Source organism: Fusarium oxysporum, chromosome 3, assembly GCF_000149955.1.
Source record: "Fusarium oxysporum f. sp. lycopersici 4287 chromosome 3, whole genome shotgun sequence".
NCBI lineage: Eukaryota > Fungi > Ascomycota > Sordariomycetes > Hypocreales > Nectriaceae > Fusarium > Fusarium oxysporum.
Genome location: NC_030988.1, coordinates 5,504,608 through 5,528,254, shown reverse-complemented (window position 1 = coordinate 5,528,254; position 23,647 = coordinate 5,504,608). Strand labels below are relative to the sequence as shown.

General features: G+C 47.3%; 4 protein-coding genes across 4 annotated transcripts; 2 read left to right on the top strand and 2 right to left on the bottom strand.

Annotated features, from left to right (window-relative positions):
- Positions 1-6,019: 6,019 nt before the first annotated feature.
- On the top strand, positions 6,020-6,997 carry FOXG_14982 (uncharacterized protein; the record flags this gene model as incomplete). Its single annotated transcript, XM_018395046.1, has 4 exons — positions 6,020-6,397; positions 6,454-6,608; positions 6,669-6,918; positions 6,968-6,997. The coding sequence occupies 4 exons, from the start codon at positions 6,020-6,022 to the stop codon at positions 6,995-6,997; spliced, it is 813 nt and encodes a 270-aa protein (XP_018255032.1).
- Positions 6,998-8,368: 1,371 nt separating this feature from the next.
- FOXG_21849 (uncharacterized protein) lies at positions 8,369-8,821 on the bottom strand (the record flags this gene model as incomplete). The annotated part of the gene is made up of 2 exons (XM_018402219.1): positions 8,369-8,709; positions 8,782-8,821. The coding sequence occupies 2 exons, from the start codon at positions 8,819-8,821 to the stop codon at positions 8,513-8,515; spliced, it is 237 nt and encodes a 78-aa protein (XP_018255031.1). The 3' UTR covers positions 8,369-8,512.
- Positions 8,822-11,879: 3,058 nt separating this feature from the next.
- On the bottom strand, positions 11,880-13,274 carry FOXG_14980 (uncharacterized protein; the record flags this gene model as incomplete). The annotated part of the gene is made up of 4 exons (XM_018395045.1): positions 11,880-12,369; positions 12,422-12,807; positions 12,859-12,878; positions 13,043-13,274. The coding sequence occupies 4 exons, from the start codon at positions 13,272-13,274 to the stop codon at positions 11,880-11,882; spliced, it is 1,128 nt and encodes a 375-aa protein (XP_018255030.1).
- A 6,572-nt stretch (positions 13,275-19,846) lies between these two features.
- FOXG_14979 (uncharacterized protein) lies at positions 19,847-21,079 on the top strand (the record flags this gene model as incomplete). Its single annotated transcript, XM_018395044.1, has 4 exons — positions 19,847-19,930; positions 20,000-20,170; positions 20,492-21,009; positions 21,070-21,079. The coding sequence occupies 4 exons, from the start codon at positions 19,847-19,849 to the stop codon at positions 21,077-21,079; spliced, it is 783 nt and encodes a 260-aa protein (XP_018255029.1).
- Positions 21,080-23,647: the final 2,568 nt, after the last annotated feature.

Genomic DNA, 23,647 nt, shown 5'->3' with positions numbered 1-23,647 from the left:
GGCATTAGTGGTTGACCTAATCAGCTCGTCGCTCACGTTGAGTTTGAAGCTATTTCACGAATTCCAGCCTTTCCTAGGTCAGCACAAGTATTTGCAGCGGCATATTGTCGATAGCACTCACCCATCTGTGGCTTTTGGGCCAAGAGCTTGGTCGCCAAGGCCACCCTTACTGATAAAAGAATGTAGATAATAGATCTCATTGTGATTGACGAATTGAGCGAGGTGCAAGAAAAGGTTGATGCGAGATGGAAATCTTTGAAGCGTAATTTTCTGCCGTCAGATTAATTCGATGTCGCCGGACTATAACGTGATGCAACATGTCCGTTATTTCTTCCAAGTCGCCTGATACAAAGTGTGCAATTTTGGAGAGATCGACTTGGTGAACAACTGTTCGGACCAATTACCGCAGGAACACTACTTTCTCATCGCAGGTGAATCGGCATATATGAGTATATTTGAGCAGACCACTGGACCAGAACAATGCTATAACTGCCAAAAGCTCAGTCACAAGGCATTCTCATGCAGTAAGAATCGAGTATATGCAAGGTGCGCCGCCGAAGGCCACCATCACAGTAAGTGCCAGGCACAGATACCCAGGTGCGCCCTCTGCAGCGGTTCGCATGAGTCATTTAGTAGAAATTGCCTGAAACTTTACCCTAGATGGCATAAGTAAGTTGTTGCAGGTAATTCAACTGAATGTGAGAAAGCAGGATATGGTACATGAGAGCCTCATGAACGATAAGTAACTTTAAGATTATGCAGCAATAGCGATCTAAGAGCCCCAGGCAGACCAAAAGGACAGCAAGCTACTAACGGTCCCTATGGGATACCCCAGATGGGTGAAGATAGTCCCCACGGTTTAGAGAGAGGGCAGGTGGCCGATCCGAAGCATGTTGTAGGTAAACAAGGATGTGGAGGCAGAGCAGATACCGATCGAGACAGCGGATATGACGGCAGCCATCTTGCGACTCCCTGAGCGGCTGGTTCTGGTTGTTTCGGTTTATGTGCCAGGAGGAGACGCCTAAGCTTTACAAGACACCTGCAACGGTCTGCGTCAGGTCATCTCAGACGTAAGAGGACAAGCCGGTAGACTGGTGGATGTGGTAATTGTTGGAGACTTCAACCGACACGACCAATTATGGGGAGGAGATGAGATATCCTTGACGAGGCAAGGCGAAGCGGATCAGATCATCAGCCTTATGACTGAGTTTGAGCTTATGAGCCTGCTCCCGAGAGAACGAAGACGTGGAAGCGGTGGAGATTTTGAGACGACAGTCGACCTGGTCTTCGCTTCCGCGGACCTAGCGTCTTCGACTGTCAAGTGTATGATACACGGTACAGAGCACGGGTCCGATCATCGTGCTATTGAGACGGAGTTCGACGTCTCCGTCCCGTTGCCCCAAGCTCAAGAACGGCTCTTACTCAAGAACGCACCATGGATGGAAATCAACGTTCGAATTGCCGCAGCATTAGGGTCCACGCTGGAGGAAGGTACCGTACAGCAGAAAACTGACAGGCTTATGGCAGTGGTGCTAGAGGCGGTTCGCGCTCTGACACCCAGAGCTAAGCCGTCACCCTACGCAAAACGCTGGTGGACCTCAGACCTCACGCAACTCCGGCAGATATATACACACTGGAGGAATCGCACCAGAGCATTGAGGCGAGCAGGATCGGCATGTCAGGAGCTTGGGGAGACGGCCAGGGGAGCAGCAAAACAGTATCATGGTGCTATCAGACAGCAGAAAAAGACGCACTGGAATGAGTTTCTAGCTGACAACGACAACATCTGGAAGGCAGCAAAGTACCTCAAGTCTGGAGATGACAAAGCATTCGGCAAAGTGCCCCAACCTACAAGGGCCAACGGCACACGGACGACCAACAACATCGAACAGGCCGAGGAGATGTTAGCCAACTTTTTCCCTCCACTGCCGGAACATATCGAAGAGGAAGGGAAACGACCTCAGCGCGGAGCCGCCATCGTCATGCCAGACGTTACTATGGAGGAGGTAGAGCGACAGCTCTTCTCGGCAAAGGCGTGGAAAGCACCTGGCGAGGACGGACTACCCCGCAGCAGTCTGGAAAGAGATCTGGCCCTCTGTTAAGCACCGAGTCTTCTCGCTGTTTCGTGCATCGCTAGAAGAAGGAGTGCTGCCGAAACAATGGAGACATGCTAAGATTATTCCACAGAAGAAGCCAAATAAAGAAAACTATTCGATCGCAAAGGCGTGGAGGCCCATATCGCTCCTATCTATCCTAGGCAAAGTATTAGAGGCAGTTGTCGCAGAACGGATCTCGCACGCTGTTGAGACACACGGGATTACTGCCAACAAACCACTTTGGAGCTCGCAAGCAGCGTTCCGCTGAGCAGGCCCTGATGCTGCTGCAAGAGCAGATCTACGCCGCCTGACGGGGACGGTGGATCCTTAGCCTGGTGAGCTTTGACATTAAAGGAGCCTATAACGGAGTGTGCAAGGAGAGACTTATCCAAAGACTGAGAGCAAGGGGTATACCGGAAGATCTGCTTCGCTGGATCGAAGTCTTTTGCTCGCATCGCACAGCGACTATTCAGATCAACGGACAGACATCCGAGATGCGAAGTCTACCACAAGCTGGGCTGCCACAAGGCTCACCTCTGTCTCCGATTCTGTTTCTTTTCTTCAATGCAGACCTTGTACAGCGGCGCATCGATTGCTACGGGGGAGCGATAGCGTTTGTGGACGATTTCACGGCGTGGGTGACAGGTCCAACGGCAGAGAGCAACCGTGATGGGATCAAAGAGATTATTAAGAAGGCACTGGACTGGGAAAGGAGAAGTGGCGCGACCTTCGAGGCAGAAAAGACGGCGATCATACACTTCACTCGGAAAGCATACCATCCACAACCCCTCTTTCGGCATAACCCCTCTTTCGGCAAGCAAAATAAAAAAAGCTTCACCAAAACTCATCAACTTCACTTACACAAATATTGGCCAAAATAAATAGCTACTTGGAGGACAATGCCTTTGCTGATTATAGAAATGATTGGAGTTAACGATTGTAGCCCTCTAAGGCTGTGCGGGGTATGCGATGTATGCATACCGTGCTATGGAAATAGTGTTAATTCAATCATCAATTTCCTCACCGCTCTTTTCTATGTTTTTTGGCATTTTTCTGCGACAACGACAAAAAAAATGCCTATATCGAGACTTCGATGGAAATATACCGAGGAAGACATGGCAGAGGCTATATTGGATGTTACTGATAATGGCTTTTCGCCCCCTCAAGCCGCTCATAGACGGGGAGTACCTCGGAGCACTCTAATAGACAGACTTAACGGCCGCGGGGCCGTGAAAGAGCAGATCCACCCTCATCGACGCTTGTCCAAAAGCCAAGAGGATAGGCTGGCTCTCTGGATTCTCCGTCAGGAGTCCTTGGGCTATGCTCCGTCCCACAGTCAGATCCGCGCTTGCGTCATGGGCCTGCTGAGACAGCAGGGCGAACATCCCGACTTAGGACGTAACTAGGTAATCAAGCTTGGGAACACAAGCGCGGTACACTCACAATCCACATCCCCATCGACACCTCAGGCTCTCATTATTTCTTCATTCATGATGAGGCACCTAGAGCGGTTCATTGGTACTTTGATATCAGGGAGGGCCAATATGGTTGGATCAAGCCTGAAAACACCGTCAACGTTGATGAGGGGGGTATTATGACTGGTTTCGGCAAGCATTCACATCTATTCCTCGTCAATTCTTGAATTTTGGCCGACTAACCCTCTGGGTTCAGGTCTAGATAGCCTGGTTGTTGGAAGCGCAGACCCGAAACGCAAGGCCTTTCTCAAGGGACCACAAACTCGGAATTGGACTTCATTCATCGAAGCTATCACTGCTGACGGCCGCGCTTTGACTCCTGGCATAATATTCAAAGGGAAACAACTCCAGAAACAGTGGTTTCTTGAGGAGTTCAAGCAGATAGCAGACTGGTATTACATAACTTCGCCCAACTGGTGGACTAATGACCACATAGGCATTGAATGGCTTGAAAGAGTTTATCTGCCCCAGACAACACCTGCAGACGAGTCAGACGCTAGACTGATCATTTTAGATGGTCACGGAAGCCATGCAACAGTATGTCCTCCATTTCCCCCATCTCACGATCAGTGCTGAGTGGTGGAAGGATGAATGGATCGCCACGTGCTTTTTGAACAACGTTTCTTGCTGCTATCTACCAGCACACTGCTCTCATGGACTCCAGCCACTGGATAATGGAGTATTTAACGCATTAAAGGTTATATATCGATAAGAGTTAGAAAAGTTCGCTTTATTAATTGATTCCACTCCAATAGACAAGGTTAATTTTATTAGGGCCTACGCTAAGGCTTGCTGAATTAGAATGACTAAGAAGAATATACTGTCTAGCTGGAGGGTCACTAGAAACTGGCCCATTTCACGTGCAAAAGCATTACAGCACCCTGAAATCCAATAAGATAAGCCAAACGGCAGCCCAAGAGTGACTCCTGAACCCAGGCCATATCTTGGCTCGGACGATACGCCACAGACGAGCCGTCAAATTCGTGATATTGGCTTGAACAAAACATCAAAGACGCGGAGACGGTAAAACGTGATAGCCAAGGGCTTTGAAGCTCACCAGCAGACAGTAGCGGCGCATACGCAGAGGATTGCCAGCCTAGAGGAAGAATTGGCTTGGCTGAAAAGAGGGAAGAAGAGGAAGGCGGTGCCGAATCCTAACAAACGTTTTATGACTCTTGGAGAGACTCTAGCTGGTAAGGAGCCCATACCAGAAGGGGCGACTCGTTATACGCCTGTCGGGGTGGAATTTGTCTTTTCAAGCGAGCAAGAGTCAGAATCGGAGGCTGGTTCTGTCATCGAAGTCAGAGAGGAAAACATACCCCACCAACCAACCAGGCGGTCGCAGCGGATGGTGAAAAAAACCAGAGTACAATAGATAAATCTACTTATGACTCATTAAATGAATGATTTTACGCATTTCCGTCAAATTGGTCAAATTCCGTGTAAGTGAAGTTGATGAGTTTTGGTAGAGCTTTTTTGATTTTGCCTGGCGAAAGAGGGGTGGTGGCGAGAGGGGTTGTGGATGGTATGACACTAAATCAGCCGTCAACGGAAGTGTTCCCCCGTATGTCATTTTCAAGAACCAGCCCGTTACCACCCGCATTTCCTGATACCTCAGTGTCCGAAATGCATCGGAGTCTTTCGAATGATAGAGTTGTCACTTTCCCTGTTAACTGAATGAAAGACTCCATTTCCGGTGGCTGAGGCTTGTCGCAAGATTGGATTTCCACGTATTGACCGCAAGCCGTCAGATTGTCATCACGTTGTAATTGCTTCAGGAATACGAGATTGACTCTGGCTCCTTGCCGCGTCATGTTCTACGTAAGAAGTCGTGAAAAGGAGGTTTGAATATTCTCTTTGAGGTTACCATCGTGATAGCGCTTACGGAGTCCTACGGACTTCGAGTGCCAAGCCCGGCGAACATCGCCAAACCACCCCTGGTTCCAGCTTACGTGTAGAACAGAAATGGTTGTAAGTCAGAACAGCAACTTGCGAATCTTTGCAGCTCTCTTAAGAATTATGAAAAGTTGAAGTATTAACGTAAACCTACCTACAGTGGCGTAGGCTATAAATCGCCCTTGCTCCCTTCTTGCTCTTAGGTAGTCTCAACAAAGACCAAGCAGATTCATACTCTCCCATCCAATACTGTCTTTCTTCTGATTCAATGTATTTCATCTTGTTGCTTTTTTTCTCGGGCATTGTCTTGGCCGCCCGCCCCTGGTTATATGCCCCAGACACGGAGCCGATGCTCGATACGCAGTGATCGGCATCGAAAAGGGCTCACTGCCTCCTCTTGACGACATCTGCTGCCTCAACGACTTTGAATGGGCTGCTCAGAATGTGCTCAACTCGAGCCTCTATGCTGCTCTGTCCGGTGGCGCTGGTACTGAAGGGTCGTAACGCATGAACCAGGAGGCATTCCAAGCGTACAGATTCCGCCCTCGCACCATGGTTGACATCCTGTCAGTCAACGAGACCTTTACGACACACATGTTGGGTTACAACTTTTCCCTGCCGTTTTTCATCACCTCTTGCGGTGGAGGCGGATACCTACACGAAGACGGCGAGTTAAACCTCATCAAGGGTGCCTCTAACCAGAATATTCTCTATATCGCCTCTATGAGCGCCTCCAAGAGCCAGGAGGAGATTGCCGACGCAGCAGCCGATGGCCAAGTCTACTTCCAGCAGTTCTACAACAAGGGCTGGGACGGTGCCAAGCTCAAAGGCTATCTCGATAGCGTCGAAAAGTACGGCGCCAAAGCGATTGCCTTTACTATTGATTCGGCTGGTGATGGTGACCGATGGAGGGCTGCCCGCTGGGGGGTGGTTCAACTGATTCTGCTGCTACGTGCATCACCTGGGATTACTACGACAAACTCAAGAGCATAACAGACCTGCCTATTCTCTTGAAGGGCATCACTACCGCTGATGATGCCAAGAAAGCTATTGAACACGGCGTTGATGCTATTTACCTGTCAAATCACGGTGGGCGTCAGCTCGACGGAGCACCCTCTGGCTTCGAGACAGCGCTTGAGATGTATGTCCTAGTTAATCCAGCTTATTTGAACATGGAGCATCTTCTAACAAATTAAAACAGATTCCAGGAAGCACCTGGGGTCTTTCAGCAGATCGAGGTCTATGCCGACGGCGGTGTTCGGTCCGCGGGCGACGTCCTCAAGCTACTCGTGTTGGGTGTCAGAGCAGTCGGTGTCGGCCGTTCATTCATGTACTCTCTTGTCTATGGGACTGATGGAGTTATCAAGGCTGCCGAGATCCTGAAGCATGAGCTAACCATCAATGCTCAGAATTTGGGCCTTGGTAATCTCGGCGATATCGATGGGACATATGTAAGTAACAGTTGTTCCTTGTATGGAGTTATGCTAACATGTACCCCAGCTTCAAAGGAGGATGTTTCCGTCTTTGTAACAAGTATACCAATGGGTTGAGGTTTTACTATTAAGCTGGCGAGGGTTATCCAAGCCACCAATTCAAGCCACATTAATGCTTAAGAAGCATCATGTCGCAGTTAGATAGATAGATAGAGTTTATTACGCCCGGGAGAACGAATCTCATAGGGCCAGTAGGTACCCTACTTCTCGTGCTAAGTCTTTTCCGTTCTAGCCTTGCTTGACTCTGTTTGACATGCCTGCTTGAATGCCGACTTCTTCAAGTATTCATCATCCCATCTTCAGCAGCCAAAGCATGATCTGTCAACTTGAGGCTATTCAATGCTAGTAGCCAACTGTGATGTTAACTGGTGTTAATATTTAATATGTTCTGTCTTCCCTTCTTAACTTAGTCTTCCCCTTGCCATCGCAAACTTAACTGTCGCTCGCACCGCCTCTAGGTTGGGTGCCCATTTAGGTCCATCTGCAGCCGACTTGCCACCCAGAAAGAAAGAAAAGTTTCCTATTATGCCTTACCCTACCCTGTCGCATAACTTCACGCTCCGTCTCCTATCTTGTGTATCGGAACAGGAAATATTCTATCGTCTCTGGTGCGCGTCTGCACTCACATATGCCCCCATGGTGAGGCCGTCGTCTTGGGATGGTATCCACATCATCTTGACCCTGTTATTTCCATTTCCCAGTCGCTTGACGTGCTCATAGATCTGACGAACGGTGACCTGGCCGGACTGCTGTCGCGGTCGCGTGATTGCTCTGAGTGAAGACTGGCTACTCAATAGTATAGTAAGGTCCCGACGTTGCAGATCATCGGGCATGCATCGCAATGCCATTGCTATCGCCTCCAGCTCGGCCGTGTGCCGCGGAAAATATGACGTAGGACTACCGCGAAACAAATTATCCACTAACTTAGTTTAGAGATTATTAAGAATAGGGAAGGTAAAGTGCTCAGCGGTGCAGATATATGACTAGCATTTCCCCTGAGCTAAGGGACCACCAGGATACGCAGATCCTCAGATATCTATATCAGACGCAATCAATATAGGTTCAGAAGGGCTTTAACAAGTAGAGTATATCGTCATATAATCTTAGTTATCTTTGGCTCTCAGTTTTTCAAGCTTCACATTCTGTGCGTGACTTGATCTCTGCGCTAATTCCCATGTGCTGACCACCGAATCTAAACTACAGGCAGGAGTTACACTCACATTAAGTCTAAGATATCTGCAATGACTGAACCGCATCCCAAGGTCCAAAGGATTCCATGTATACTCAGTTTCCGATAAAACCTTGAGTGTATTTAACTATCCGTTTGGTTTAGATCGAAGTATTGTTGGTAGTCACAAGACAATAAAAACTCTTAGTCATCCTTAGCTTTCCCAACTTCCCCAAGTCATCAAATGTTGATCACAACCTTCCCCAAGTTATGTTTCTTCCATTGATACTGATAAGCGTCCTTGTTGTCATCAAAAGAAAAGACCTTAGAGTCAACAACGGGGTAGATCTTGGCCAAGTCAATTGCTCGATTCATTTCCACAAATTATTGCTTAGATCCAACAAAAACACCTCGCACTATGCAGATATAGTTCAGGGCATCCATCAAAGGGGGTTGCTTGTCGCTATCAGCAGAAGTCAAGAATCCAATAATAGTGATAAGACCCTTAAGCTTGATAGCCTTGAATAATTGGGCGATGCCAGCGGTACTGCCGATGTCGAGAATATGATCGAATCCAAGGCCTCCACGAGTCAGGGCATGAGCCAACTCGCCCTAACTAGAATCCTTTCGGTAGTTAATAATATAACTAGCACCAAGCTCCTTGAGAGTTTCAGCCTTCTCATTCGATGACATAGTGGAAACAACAGTGGCAACTGCGGCAGCAGCAAATTGAATTGCAGCCAAGCCGGCGCCACCTGTTCCCTGGGTCAAAACCCAATCACCAGCCTTGACTGCCTTAGAATGGATAATAACTAAGATCAAGAAAACCGCCCTTAGGGTCCCGAGTCAGACCTAATGTAGCACTGTACATAGCTTCATTTTGCAACCAGGTTGAAAATAGGGGGTATATCACATCGTATAATCCTCGGCCTATGTGACCCTCAGGGTAATTGAAGGGTCGTTAGGGGAAGCTCGTTAGGAGAATCTCGTCATAGTAGGTAAATACGAACCTATCAAACGATAAAAACTAGTTCATCATTTAGGAAAAAATCAAGAGCTTCAATGTAGTTAAAATCCCATATTAAATGTGATACCCGAGACGGTGTGCTGCTTTGACCTACAGCCCTTTTGAGTAGTATCTAGTAGGGTTAGAGATGACATCGCTCTGCGAATTCAACTGCCTGGCATGTGCTTCTGTTTTGCGCTAAGTTTTGCAAGAAACATGGGGGCAAACAGATGACGCTAGGGCAAGGATGGTACTTGAAGATTGTCACGCTGTTGGTGGTGGGGGCTGTGAAGTTGGCGGTGTGGAGGGTGCAGCTTCATTGGCTTGAAAGGGCCGCCAATGTATGAGTCGTTTGCGCCCGCAAAGAGGGTCGTCGTGGTGGGCTTGGTTCTTGTCGCCGTGTGGGAAGTCTGGTCTCGGCCGGGTGAAGCCGAAACGGTAAGATTCGCGGATCGCCAGTGGTTCCGACGAAGGCGCCCCCTCTACACCGATCTGCATGTCTAATTGGCCCCCCCTTGCGGCTACCCCGTGGGGAACTAATTTGAAGGCGGACGTAGTACAGCACCATTGACATCAATACACTGTATTAGTGACGTCTTGCACTAATCTGAACCTGGCGAATATGCGAGGATACCTTATTAGGGGGGCTGCAAGTCGCCCAAGGCCACTTGACTAGCAAAAGTCGGATTGATTTGCAAAAGAAATCAAGGTTCCTCAGTTTAGGCAAAGGTCTTACGAGAGTGTATATACCCTTGTTTCAGTAAATAACTACACCTACTATGATAAAGGATATTATAATCCTGCTTGCAACTCCGCTTCATCGCCAAATTAATGAGATGATTACAATTTGAGTTCAAAAGTATCGGAACGCCCCACCTCCAACCACCTCATTCCATTTGCATGCGATAATTTTACTTCTAATGAAATCAATCAATTTACAATAAATCAATATATATGATATATTAAATGAAAGCCCTGCTTTCTCTCTCTAATATCAGGTATACTATCTCTATACATAAATACATGCTTTAAGTCTACAGGGCAGAGACTAAATAAGGTTATTAATCTCTTCCGTTGTAATCTCCGCCCACGCCAACCTTATATATCTAACCAATTCTTGGATATTAGATTCATTCTTCTTTAGGTCTTCTAAGTAAGGGTAATACTTCCATATTTTAGACTTAAAGGTTTCCTAATATGCTTAATAGTGTTAAGATCCAGCGAATATGCAGGCCAGTTAATCTACTTAATTAATTGCTTTAATAACCAATTAGTCGTTAACTGCGGAGTATGAATTCTTGCGTTATCCTGCTGGAATTATTGCGTGCCGTTGTATATAGGAAGTAGCCCTTTTATTAAAGCTAGTTAATAACTTTGTAATATATATCCTCTTCTTCTGGCCGCGTTATCGCGGATTATAATTGTATCGTCGGATTATCCACCTCCCTAGATTGCTCCCTAAAGTATAGTTGATATTTTAGACTTCTCCTAAACTGTGAGATTAATAAATAGTTTTATAAACTTCTCATAAGTCTTACAGAATAGCCAGTCTTGTTTATAGTTAGGTTAAGACTAAATTATAGACTTATCAGAGAAAATTATCTAAAGTCGTTATTAGTTTAGTGAAATCTTCCTGAGCTTAAGTGGTACTTCATCTTTGATTGTCTCTATCTCTATCAATTCATTAATATTGTCCTTCCAGCCTTGATAGTATGAAAGCCGCTGTCGCGCTATTTCTCTTGATAATGGTATTAGCTGGATTACTCTTTATTTGTGACCATAGTGAAGGCAGATAACTCAAAATAGTATAGATCGTGAGAACTTGCTACCCAGCGTATCAACAATCGCCTTATATGTGATACGGCAGTCCTATTTGAGTGAGAGTAATATATACCGGATCTCCTAAATTGTGAGTTTCCGGGGACGTCCGGGTCTTGGACAATTGTCCAGTTTCTCATTGTCCAGCGTTAAACCATCCTTGCGACAGATGATGGTGATCACTTCGCGTCGCGCGCGATATCACGGTATGACCTTCCTGTCTCTACGTTGCGAACGATGAGAGCTTTGGCCACTGGACTTAGCTCCTGTTTAGGGGGGCGGTTGGCGCACACTTACGCTAGGATTCCTCGACTTGGACTTTCCATTTGTTATAGTTGTAGACAGTTGAAGATGTAGAGTCTGTCGCGTGGCGAGGTGGTGGATTACGCTGCGGTGTGTTCTGATACTTTTGGACACTTATTTTAGCTTAAACACTATCATGTAACTCGCCCACAACTATTGCAATTCTACACCAATCTGCGATAAAACTAAATTAATAGAGAGAAATCTTCAGAAGAAACTGTTATTCGAAAATAGATCAATCTAGTGACTGGAAAGCCCGACTTTTTACTCTTTACCGCACCATCAAGAAAGCTGCAGACAAGCTAAGGGTATTATATTTTAATCAAGACTTTATGACTAAGATAGTCCCATCTGCTAGTGGCTGGGATGTGGATACTATGTAAGGAACTATGCAATCTCTTGATGTCTTACATAACCTAACCCCATTGTATAATCTCTTAATAAAGGGCGAAGTTAAAACATAGGAAACAAGAAAATATCACTTTCATCTTATAATGAGAAGACGCATCGAGGGAAAAATTCACGACTGGTTATTGACCACGTTATCCTTATTCTCGAGCGAATGCCATGCCTCTTGTTGGCTCGAATATTTGTAGAAAGACCTATTGCCTTCTGACCGCCGTGCTAGTTGTCCCTCAGCGGTCTGGTATCATCGTCCTCCTTGCTTGCAAATCCGTTCTCACGGAAGCTAGCAACACTACCTGTGCCATGGCTGCTTGACGTCTGCTCGGCATCAATGCAAATTTCTCGTGTAGTGTGAATAGCTGTCCCCACTTGCAAATCTGAACACGAATATCGGCTAGCAAACTTGTCTGCGTCGCTCATCGTCTCTTGATTACGATTGGCAGCAGTCGCCCCATTTGGCATTTCCCGCAGTTCAATAGAAACTGCATCTGATACGTCGTCAATCTCCTCCACCAACGTCCTTTGATTCCTGCTGACAGAAGCGAAGCTTTTGTTTGGGAGTCCAGTACATCCTTCCTCGGCATGGCTGAAAGCACCCTCGGAGATGACGCCACAGTCGCGTTTCCTAGCGACCTTGCTTATTAGATCAGCCATGGACATCTCGATTTTGAGCTTGACAATATAGGCAAAGGGATGGAACTGCATGTAACTAAAGCTGCTGTTAGCGTTGTTGTCCACACTCTATTATATACTTGACTTACACGAATGTGTTGTTTAAACTCATCATGGAAATAATGAGAACGTCCATGCTAAGAGAGAATCCAACGATACACATGTTGAATTTTACTAGACTTCTATACTTTGTCAGGCCATGCATTACTAAGTTGCGTTGAACGATTCTGATGAAATAAAGGTTCAGTGCTCCGTCGACAATCAGATAGATCGCCTTCTCAACACGGTCCCACCACTCGTTGATCCAGATATATCTCTCTGAAATTTGTAGACGAGCGGGAATCCAAATGTTGTAAACCGAAATATTTACAGCGGTAATTAAAACTGCAACACCGACTTTGAGACGGTAGGCGTGTTTTTTATCCGTAAGAAGGATGGAACAACGGTTAATAATAATTTGGAGGAGGAATTGGACCTGGTCAGATTAGCATTGATAATCAATTTCACGAGGATAACCGAAGCATACTTGAAGGGCCCATGTGGTAACTGCTAAGATTAGCATCTGTTACAAAAAGGGCTCCAAAAAGGCGGACATACGAATAGTAAAATAGAATGCAAAACTAGAGACATTGGAATGTTAGCACTTCGAAATCCGTAAATGGGAGTTGAGCCCAACCTGGGGGGTATATAGCCTTTCAAGTGTAACCAACAGATAATACTGAAGATGAGGCAGACAAGAATCTCCAGCCATATCATCCACACATAAGCGTTGCGGAAAATGCTAAGGCGATGCCTCTTGTAAATATGCTTTGTTTGCTTCATAGCAGTCCAGGTTGTGAGCCAGCCGAAGCCAATTGTGAAGCCCCAGGCAAGTGAGGCGACAACTATATCGTCTTCAGTGACTTCTTGAAGCACATAGTGGGGAGAGAGGAGGGTAATCATGATGGATCAGGTAGGAAGACAGCAGTAACAGGAATGGATCATAACTCTGGCAAACGTTCGATTGCAAGGCACCAACAACCTGTATATTATAGCAATGGAGCCCTGCGTATTCACATGCGCAACTTCAGGCTACTGCACAGTGTGGTGTTCCTAGGAGCTGGTAGGCTCGCAACTTACTTTACAAAGAGCGCCATAGCCGTCGTTGCGACACCTCTTTGCAAGTTATCCATAAGGCCTGGAGATGGCCAAAGCTTATTGGCCTACATCATTCTCGCTGGTCTGCTGCCTGAGTCATACCAGTCCTCTCTCATTCAGTTTAGAGATGCCCTATCATGCTCCTTCGGTATATTCCGTCAGCTCCCCCTAGCCGCGCAGATGACAGGGTTCGCAGGAGATGAAGTCGGCGCCACTAATGAGGGGAATTGCGGAGAATGTTACATCGTAGAGGCATGTGTTCTCGCAATTGTGGAGGATGGGCAAATCGGCTCAGAATAGCATGCTTTCAAGACCCAAGGTCAACATTCTGGAGTAAGTTCAGCCGTCACATCGGTAGACAGGGGTTAGATTTCCTATTGATTAAACGCAGGGCTCTTGGTCGGTGCTAGTCTATCCCATATTCATAAGCTTTACACACAGACACCAAAAACCTAATCCTGTGATTAGTGGCGCAGTACATGTCCTAACTGGTCTAGTTATCTCTTTGAGCGGCACAAGACTGCAAAAGAGGTCACTTTCCCCACCTTTCTTAGGTAATCACAGCAGTACAAGCGGGCGTCAATAGGTGCGCACCTGGATGCGCACGTAAGTGTCACGTGTTGCGCACCCGGTGCGTCTGTAAGGGAGTTATGTAAGCCCAACACCCTTGTAGCTACCCCTTTCCCGTTGATAAAGAGCCTCACTTCGCCGCGCAACGATCTACTCAAATCATCTCTCCTAGAATGAATCCAGTTACAGCTACTCGTCAATTTTCTGATGACTGCCTGCCTCCTGAACGCGAGTATGGCTCTCGGGAAGCCCTACACGCCGCGATCAATGCATGGGCAGCTCCCAGGGGCTATGCGTTTGTCACTGGGAAGTCGAAGAAAACAGAGAGCGGCAGACGAATTGTTTTCTTCAGCTGTGACCGTGGAGGAGCACCTCCAAAGGCCTCGGGCGTACGGCAACGGTCAACTACAACACGGCGTACAGGGTGTCAATTCTCAGTCCTTGCGAAGGAGGCCTTGGATAAGACAACGTGGCGCCTTACACACCGTCCTGGCAGCGAGTTTGCCCATCACAACCACGAGCCAAGCACAAGCATGTCTGCACATCCAGTCCATCGTCAACTATCCAATGCAGATAGGTCAACTATTAACAACCTTGCAAACGCTGGTGTAGCACCGAAAGAGATCAGGTCCTACCTACGTCAGAACACAGAGTCTCATGCCACCCAGCAAGACATCTACAACTGCATTGCACAAGGCAAACGAGACCAGAAGAAGGGCCAGAGCACAATCCAAGCTCTTGCTAATGAGCTTGAGGCTGAGGGTTTCTGGAGTCGAATACGCTTCGACGAGGATGGTCGGGTTACAGCTGTGTTGTTTGCCCACCCAGAGTCGCTAACATACCTTAAGTCATACCCGGATATACTTATATTGGACTGCACATATAAGACAAACAAGTATAGGATGCCTCTTCTCGATATCGTCGGTGTTGATGCCTGTCAACGATCATTCTGCATCGCCTTCGCCTTCCTCAGCGGCGAGGAGGAGAAGGACTACATCTGGGCGTTAGATCGGCTACGTTCAATGTACGAAGCCTGTAGCGCAAGGCTGCCATCTGTGATCCTTACAGACCGCTGTCTGGCCTGCATGAATGCGGTATCTCATTGTTTCCCGGCTGCAGTATCGCTTCTATGCCTTTGGCATGCCAACAAGGCAGTCCTGCGTTACTGCCAGCCAAGCTTTATGCGTCATAACGATGCGGCTCAAAAGCCTCAAGGCCACCAAGAGTGGAAGGACTTCTACGGAAGATGGCATGAGCTCGTGGCATCGGCAAATGAGGAGACATTTGAAGACAGGCTTCAGCAGCTCAAAGAGCGCTATGCTTCAGCTCACGCCCGGGAGGTCGCCTACATCATCGAAACATGGCTTGACCTCTACAAAACAAAGCTCGTGAAAGCTTGGGTTGATCGGTATCTTCACTTTGAGAATGTGGTTACATCTCGAGGCGAGGGTATTCATCAGCTCATCAAGGTGTACCTTGATACTTCCCAGCTAGATCTCTTTGAGGCCTGGAGGGCTATCAAGCTGGCGATACTTAACCAAGTAGCTGAGCTCCGAGCAAACCAGGCGAAGCAGCAAATCCGAACACCCATAGAACTCTCAGGGAGTCTATACAGCATCATACGAGGCTGGGTATCTCACGAGGCATTGCGGAAGGTTGAGGCGCAGAGAAAGCGGCTCCAACAGGACAGACTCCCTGCCTGCACAGGAGTCTTCTCAGCAACGCTTGGGCTCCCTTGCGCTCACACAATTGAGCCTCTTCTACAACAAGCCCAGCCGCTTCAACTACACCACTTCCATACGCATTGGCATCTTCAACGAGAAGGAAACCCTCAATTGCTCATAGAGCCCCGCCGTCAGTTCGATCAGGTGCCAGCTACGTCAACATTGCCGAAGACTAGCACTCAGCGCGAGCCATGTGCATTTGAGATCGTCGAACAAGCATCACAGACGAGAGCCAACCCCAAATGTTCAAGATGTCATACACAGGGCCACAGGATGAGCTCAAAGGCATGCCCATTGCGATATGCGCATCTTGTATCTCCCTCAGCTTCTACAGCGCCCCCAAATACGCTGCCGCCATCGACTACACCAAGTTCGGCTCAACAGCCAGTTCCCGATCCATCCTTATGCTCAATTTTGCCACAGCAGCAGGTAGCGCCGCCAGCGGCACTATGTGATCAAGAGATGGTGCCGTCCCCGCCAGATATAATAGCACTGCCATCCTCATCAGCGGATGTACCTCCACCACCAGATATGCCGCCATCGGTACCAGCGTCTGGGCCAGACATACGCTATGATGACCCTCGTGCTATATATGATCGATATATTGCAGCACGGATGGCATGGTATAACAAGCTGCCTCGAGGTAGCTTAAAGACTAACCAGGAATATCGAAAGGCAATGGGCCTCCCTCAACGCTACGATAAGACAAGTTACAGCTGGTGTTTGGATTATAAGCAGATGGGTAAGCGATGCACATCAACGATACCTGGACGGGAGTGGACTAAGGAGGAGATGATGGCGTACTTGGATTGGACCAGGGTAGAAGATGAACGTGTGGAGAGGCAAGTCGCCCAGGAGATGGGCGACAACCCTCTGGCGAACAGGCGAACAGGCATGAAGGAGATTTGGAAGAGGGTTGAGCAGGACATGATCGACCAACAAGCTCTGTACTCGAACGATAAACTGGCTGAAGACTGTATCATAGTTACTGCTTAGATTATTATTAACGCCTACATTACTTATATCCCAATTATGGCACCGTGAGAAAAAATCTGTATAGCAGAGCAGTTCGTCATCTAGAGATTAGAAGCAATACAATAAAATACAATAGGCTGGCTGGCATACAAGGGTGTTGGGCTTACATAACTCCCTTACAGACGCACCGGGTGCGCAACACGTGACACTTACGTGCGCATCCAGGTGCGCACCTATTGGCGCCCAGTACAAGCGGGGTACGGGATGTTCCTCAAGGGACGCATTTTTGCCAAAACATCATACAAATCAATAAAAATCTGTCTCAAGTAAAACTATGAGCTCTTCTTCAATTCCCGATCAATTACAAGATAGCCTAGATGATCACAGCTTTCACACTCACTCACAGCGGGGCCCCGGTGAACCCCACCGGGGTGCCTAATTTTCCGCCCGAAGAAGGCAGAGGAAATCATTTTACGCCTTTCAACATAGAATATCGTGATTTTCAGGTCAAATCTCTACCCAAGGAACCACTCGAATTATTCCAGATCTTCATACCTATTTCCCATGTACAGTTATGGATTAAATACACTAACGACTGGGTCACTTATCTCATCGAAAATGCCATTATTGACAACTGAAATAGCCCCCTTTCCAAACACTCCCGTATCCTTCAGTGGGACGGCCTCTCCACCGCAACAGCATATGCATGGATCGGGATCATGACTTACCTAGGAATTCATAGGAAAAACTCGATCAAAGACCATTGGAAGTCCTCTAGGCTTGGAGATCAGCGCACTCCTCAATCCAATAATAAAAGTTTATGCCGTTACGGAAGTTCGAGCTGATTACACGGTATTTCCGCACTTTTGACTACACATAGCTCGATGTGCGTGATGAGGGTGACCTTCCAAAGACCTTCAAAGCGGCTGAACCATGGTTTGATCACATACAGAAGGCGTCTGCCGAGCTCTTTATTCCAGGGACTAGCCTAACTATAGATGAGTATATGGTCCCTTTCAAAGGCAGATTCAAAGAGACAACAGTCATCAAGAATAAACCTGCGCCCGTAGGGTTCAAAGTCTGGGTTATTGCGCAACACGGCTTCTTTCTGCGGTGGCTTTGGCACGTAAAGGCATCACCATACAAAGCTATTACCGTCGAGCTACCTTTGCCGAAGACGCAGGGCAAGAAGGTAAAGCTACAGACCACAGTAGCTCTTAGCAATACACAGAGCGTCGTTATCTACCTATGCAATTTGCTGCCAAAGCAGACATATCACGTCTTTACAGATAACCTCTTCCGTGCCCTTCGAGAAGCCGGCTGTGGAGCTACAGGCACGGCACGACCTAACTGCGGCATCACGCCTGAGTTAAAGCATGCCAAAGAGAGGAATAAAGCCGGCAAAGGCTCCCTCCTGCAGTATAACGAGGTCCTCGCGATCCCTACAAAGGGTAACAAGGTACAGATTTTATACGGTCTTTATATATAATTTCCCCTACTAATCTGTCTCTTCGAGGTCATGCAAATCGGCTGGAAAGATAGCAGTATCGTGCATTTCCTTTCAACTGTGCAGACCGGGGCTGAAGGCGGCCGTATATCTAAAAATAGGAAATTCCCTCCAAAAAAAAAAAAAAGGCACGAAGTCAGAGTCACAGCGCCTCCAACAGGTCTTTGGTGGTGATACCTTCAAAGTCATACCTATTCCTTCCGTTGCCGCTGAGTATAACGATGAAATGAATCACGTTGACCGCGGTGATCAGTTGATATCATATACAACGTATGAGTATCGATTTCGCCGTGGTCCTTGGCAAGCGCTGCTTTGGGGATTCCTCCTTGCTGTTGTACTTGTGAATCGCTTCATTCTACAGCTAAAATCACCACATCCCCATTGGAAGCCCTATACGACTCTAAAAGACTGGAAGGAATGCATCTACAACGCCATTTTCAACCGATATGCCGGGGAAAGTCAGGCAAGGAAGAGGAACCGTACAGGAATGGAAGAAGACATCGAAGATGATGAAGCACGGCAAAAACACCTGCAAAGAGATATCAACCATGTCTTTAGGGATATAAATTCAGCTTGCCTAGCTTGCAAGGGCTTCAGGCAGGGGCAGCCCCGACCCTTTAAAAAAGGAAGGCAAAAGGAAGCTATTTACAGCCGATATCAGGAAATGCATCAATTACGCGAACCCGATACGACTGTAAAGTATGCAAAGTGGCAATTTGTAACAATGAGATCTGCCGGTACTTCTACTACACGCAAATTTAGGTGTGTGCAGAAGTACCTTTTGTTTCGTTCATTTTAATTGGCTCTACATCCCTGTCGGTACCCCGCTGCAGTCTTGTGCCGCTCAAAGAGATAGGAAGGCATTGACGGAAGGTACTGCTCTTTCTTCTTCAAATTAAGTGTAAAGTTGCAGGGTGGAAATGAGGCATGTAAGTGGTGGGTGGGACGATTCCAGACTTTTGGCCTGTCATTTTAATAACCGAGCTAATGCAGGCATGTTGAAGCGCTACCCTCAACTCGACCAAACTGTTAAGTAAAAAGGGTTGATTGTGTTGTTGTTGTTAGTTCTAAGTTACATGTATCCGAGAGGAGCACAGCTCCTTACATAGTATCCACATCCCAGCCACCAGCAGATCGGACCACCTTAGTCACACGGTCTCAACACAAACTACTGGAACATCCCGTATCCCCCGCTATCACTACACTTGCTTTATTGGAACATTCGAAAAGACGTTTGTGGCAGGTGCGCCTCAACATGGATCTTGACTCGATCAATCCCAATACTAATCCCGCTCGCAGAGGCCCGAGCACAGCCGTGGCGCAACAGACGATGCCCTCACCAATAGCACCCATGGATCGAGTCAGTTCCCAAATTCCCCGCGTTCCTTAACTGTGCATCCGGGATCCATACGTGCCGTGTCCCGCTAGAGAAGGGGGACGACACAAGCTAGACGCGCAGATCAGGAGCCCACTTATGTCGCTGGATGTCCGCGTCCTGGAAATGTAACCTTCCCTAGCGATGTCATCCCTCCCATGCCGCTCTTCACTATTTTCTCACTCTGTGGTGTGATCTTCAGTGATTTACATCAGCCAGCAGCACCATGTTGTCGCAGTCTCGTGGCATCGAGAGTGCCAAACGCGATGAGGCGGGACCCAAGTACAGCGCTGAGTCCATGCTGGTAATTGTATGCCTCTATCTCCAAAGCTTCAATCGGTGAATAGATTGATGTGCTGATGCTAACGATACCATCTAGGTCTGTGCTACCCTGGCGCTGTGCAATGCCGTCGAACTTCTGACGCTTATCTTTATGACCTTCAAGCGATGCGCAGGTCTCTATTTCTGGAGCATTCTTCTGGCGTCGTTTGGCGTCCTTCCTTACTGCGCGGGCTGGTTGATTGTCTACTTCGATATTACCCACGACTATGTGGGTATGATCATCGATAGCATCGGCTGGGTCCTACTAGTCTCTGGTTAATCCGTGGTCCTGTATTCGCGGCTCCATCTGGTCGTTACCGATGCCAAGGTACTGCGGGCGGTACTCATCATGATTATCGTCAATGGCGTCGTATGGGTAAGATCTGGACCTTGAGTAGTTCTTCTTTACAGCTACTAACTAAACCTCAAGCATATAAGTATAACAGTCGTCCTATTCGGATCGCCCTATAGCTCACACGAGAGCCGACGCGGATTCAACGCTGTCTTTAATGTTCTGGAGAAAGTCCAGATGACGTGTTTCTGCATGCAGGAACTTATCATTTCCGGTATATACATCTGGAAGACGATTGACATTCTCAAGACAGCACTCGACAATACGCGACGTATCCTATGGCAGTTGTTCGCCATCAACTTGATCATAGTCATCATGGACTTCACTCTTCTCATCATCGAATACAAGAACTTCTACGTTTGGGAGCAGGGCATCAAGGTAGTAACATGCTCGATCAAGCTCAATCTGGAGTTTGCCGTCCTTGGTGAGCTCATCGACTTCATCTGCCATCGCGGCGGAACCCAGTCAGGTTCGAACCGGGATTATCGAAATACTAGTGCTTTTGTAGAACTCTCTGCTGTCCGAAAGGATGACAATAAGGACTCATGCAACAAGACGTATCCAGTGCGTCGTAAAGACACTGAAACAAACAAAGTGATCGTAGCTTCGAACACGGTGCCAGACGATGCTGCGAGTGACGAGATTCGTGTCGTAACCAGGGTTGATGTCGAGAGTTTATCCACCTTTCCAAGGGATGATCAAAGCACTGATGAACTGTACGATCACACTATTGCAAAATCCACTGAAATTGAATGATATATGGTATACATATGTAGATTGGTATAATAGTAATTAATTACATCAAACACGAAGAAACAGTATCGGCCGTGGTACATACATGCCTTGCTTTATAGACAGCTCAGCTACTTTTAGGCTTGTCGAGTTTTGGCGATTCGTTGTCAAAGTGCAAAAGAGTGTATTGTGCCCAGTATTCTATCTCGTTCCATTGTCAGTGTTACTCAACCCCTAAGTGGTTCTGCTCTCACATGTACTCCATCTCCATGGTGTATCTATCGCAATCCACGCTTCACCCGCTAACTCCTGTATTTACCCCGCAACCCCCCGCATTCCACTTTCACTTGAAAGAGGCTTCTCAATACAGAACCTCCAAGCAAATTTCAAGTCAAAGCGGTGATCTAGCCCTTTGATTGGTTGATATCTTTACCTTCTTTTCTTCATGAGTTTCGAGTTCAACCTTATTTGAGGGATCTGAACGCGTCGACGCGCGCATGACGTGTATCATGGTTATCTATCTAACTTTCAAGGGAATTTGCGCTTTGTAGAGTTGAAAGAATTCATCATAGCACCGTATCTCTTTAAGCGGCACAAGACTGCAATGCCGTCACAACAGGGGGACCAGACCAATCAAAATGAGCTAATTAGCTGATATAGGCCGGGCACTTATCAGATGGTAGTTGTGTAACCACATACGATTTCCCGAAATTACTCCGCAAAACGACCCCACGATAAGTTCTGCTTATCAAACACGTTAATAGATAAATAAGTAGAAGAAAAGCGCTATGAGCCCGCCTGCTACTAGAGCGAGGTACTAAACTGTCTGTATATTGCTGAAAGTGGCAATTGATTCTGTGACGATGGACACGACTCGGTACGACTATGGCATTTTTATTTTATTTTTTATTTATTCAACTTTAATTGCTTAGCTGTATACATATATTTCAATAGTGTACACGCCTCAACTGGCGCCAGGGAGCAGATTGCTGTGCATGATATCGGCAGATTGAACATAGGCATAAGAGGCCGAGCTTCATCGGCCGCTTAGAAAGTAGGAAGCAGTTCAAATTAATCATCTCTTCTGCCCCAACCCCATGTTGCACACCTCACCGAACAAATAGGAGGCTGAGCGGCGTCTACTTGGACATCTGTCTGACCAACCGTGGCCGGAAGCCCGGCGAGGACATGGAGGTCTCACTGAATAGGAATTCATTTTCGATATCCCTTTGAGTGCCACAGCCCTTCAGGAAGGCCACTCGCCCCACTTTGCTTAATCATAAGGTTAGTACGTGCGGGGCACCGGAAGTTCGTAAGATATTTGCCAAGTCTGTAAGGTAGCTCTTTGTAACAATCGAAACTGCTGGGACTTTTACCATCATACAAATTAGTATGTAGGGAGAAGTACCGTTAGCTTTTTTTATTTTAATTGGTCCTATGCCCCTGTCGTGACCCCTCTGAAGGGCTGTGGCACTCAAAGGGATAAGAGTTCTCGCTGATGCCGGCTTTGACACTGCCACGGTAGCATGGACTGGTTCATCGGTCTCCGGATTACATTGGGTGCACAAGGCGCAGTAGGGATGGAGGAGTCGCTTTCCCACGCAGTAATGTTGCTTCTAGCAGCTTTGGTTATGCATTTTTATAGCATCTACAACAGCCTGGCAACGCTCATACATTGATTCTAATAGTTTAAAAAAGAATGCATCATCAAGAGGATGCCAAGCTTCCTTGACTGCAGTTCGCAACCGGTCATAAGATTGATCATCCGGGAAGTGTTTCTCAATATTATCCGTCATCTCGTTCCACACGATCGCAATAGGGTTCAAATCCGGCGAGAAGGACAGCCATTCACTAGCTTGATGCCTCGATCTTCGAACTCGGCGAAGAAGAGTCCCAAGTTGTCATCCTTTGACCCTTTACCAATTAGAATTATCTCGGACCGGAGACGTGCACAAAAATGACGCGTAATTATTCCTCGTTGCACCAAATGTCATTATGAATCTTGCGGAAGTCGTCATCATTTCATGCAAAGCGGGCTAACTTCTCCAGGGTTGTTGCGCCATGGTTACATCGGGAGCAGGCCATGACCTACATCAGACCAGCGAGAGAAGGCCTGTCTGGAGAACACCGCCGTGGAGATGGTCGATTCAGTTGTTCACATGCGTGACGTTGAAGCTACGCCATTCGCCACAAGGTGAGGGCTACCGGAAATAGTTTCGCCTCAGCATCCTTGCACTGAACATCGACGAAGACCGCCAGGGGTCCTTCTTATAAAAATAACGAGTCACCGCGGACCCTCCAATGCCGCATCATATCCACTGAATAGGGTGAAGAATTGACAATAAGGACAACATAAAGAGTAACGAAATGGCGCACAAACTACATTCTTCAATCAACTCGACAATGCAGGGCGATGACAATGTCTGGACTCAAAGGTCGCCTGTACCGTTCTTTGTGGCATTTAGCGGCGCCATTGTTTTATCCTTCATGATGTAGGCGATTCCTACCTAATTCTTTGCTTTTCACGTCTGTGCTAAGGAACAAAGGTGTCTCGTGAAAGTGAGAAGACGTCATCGCCAAGCTCAGAGGAATGTCATGGCTGCAAAACCGAAATCGAAGGAT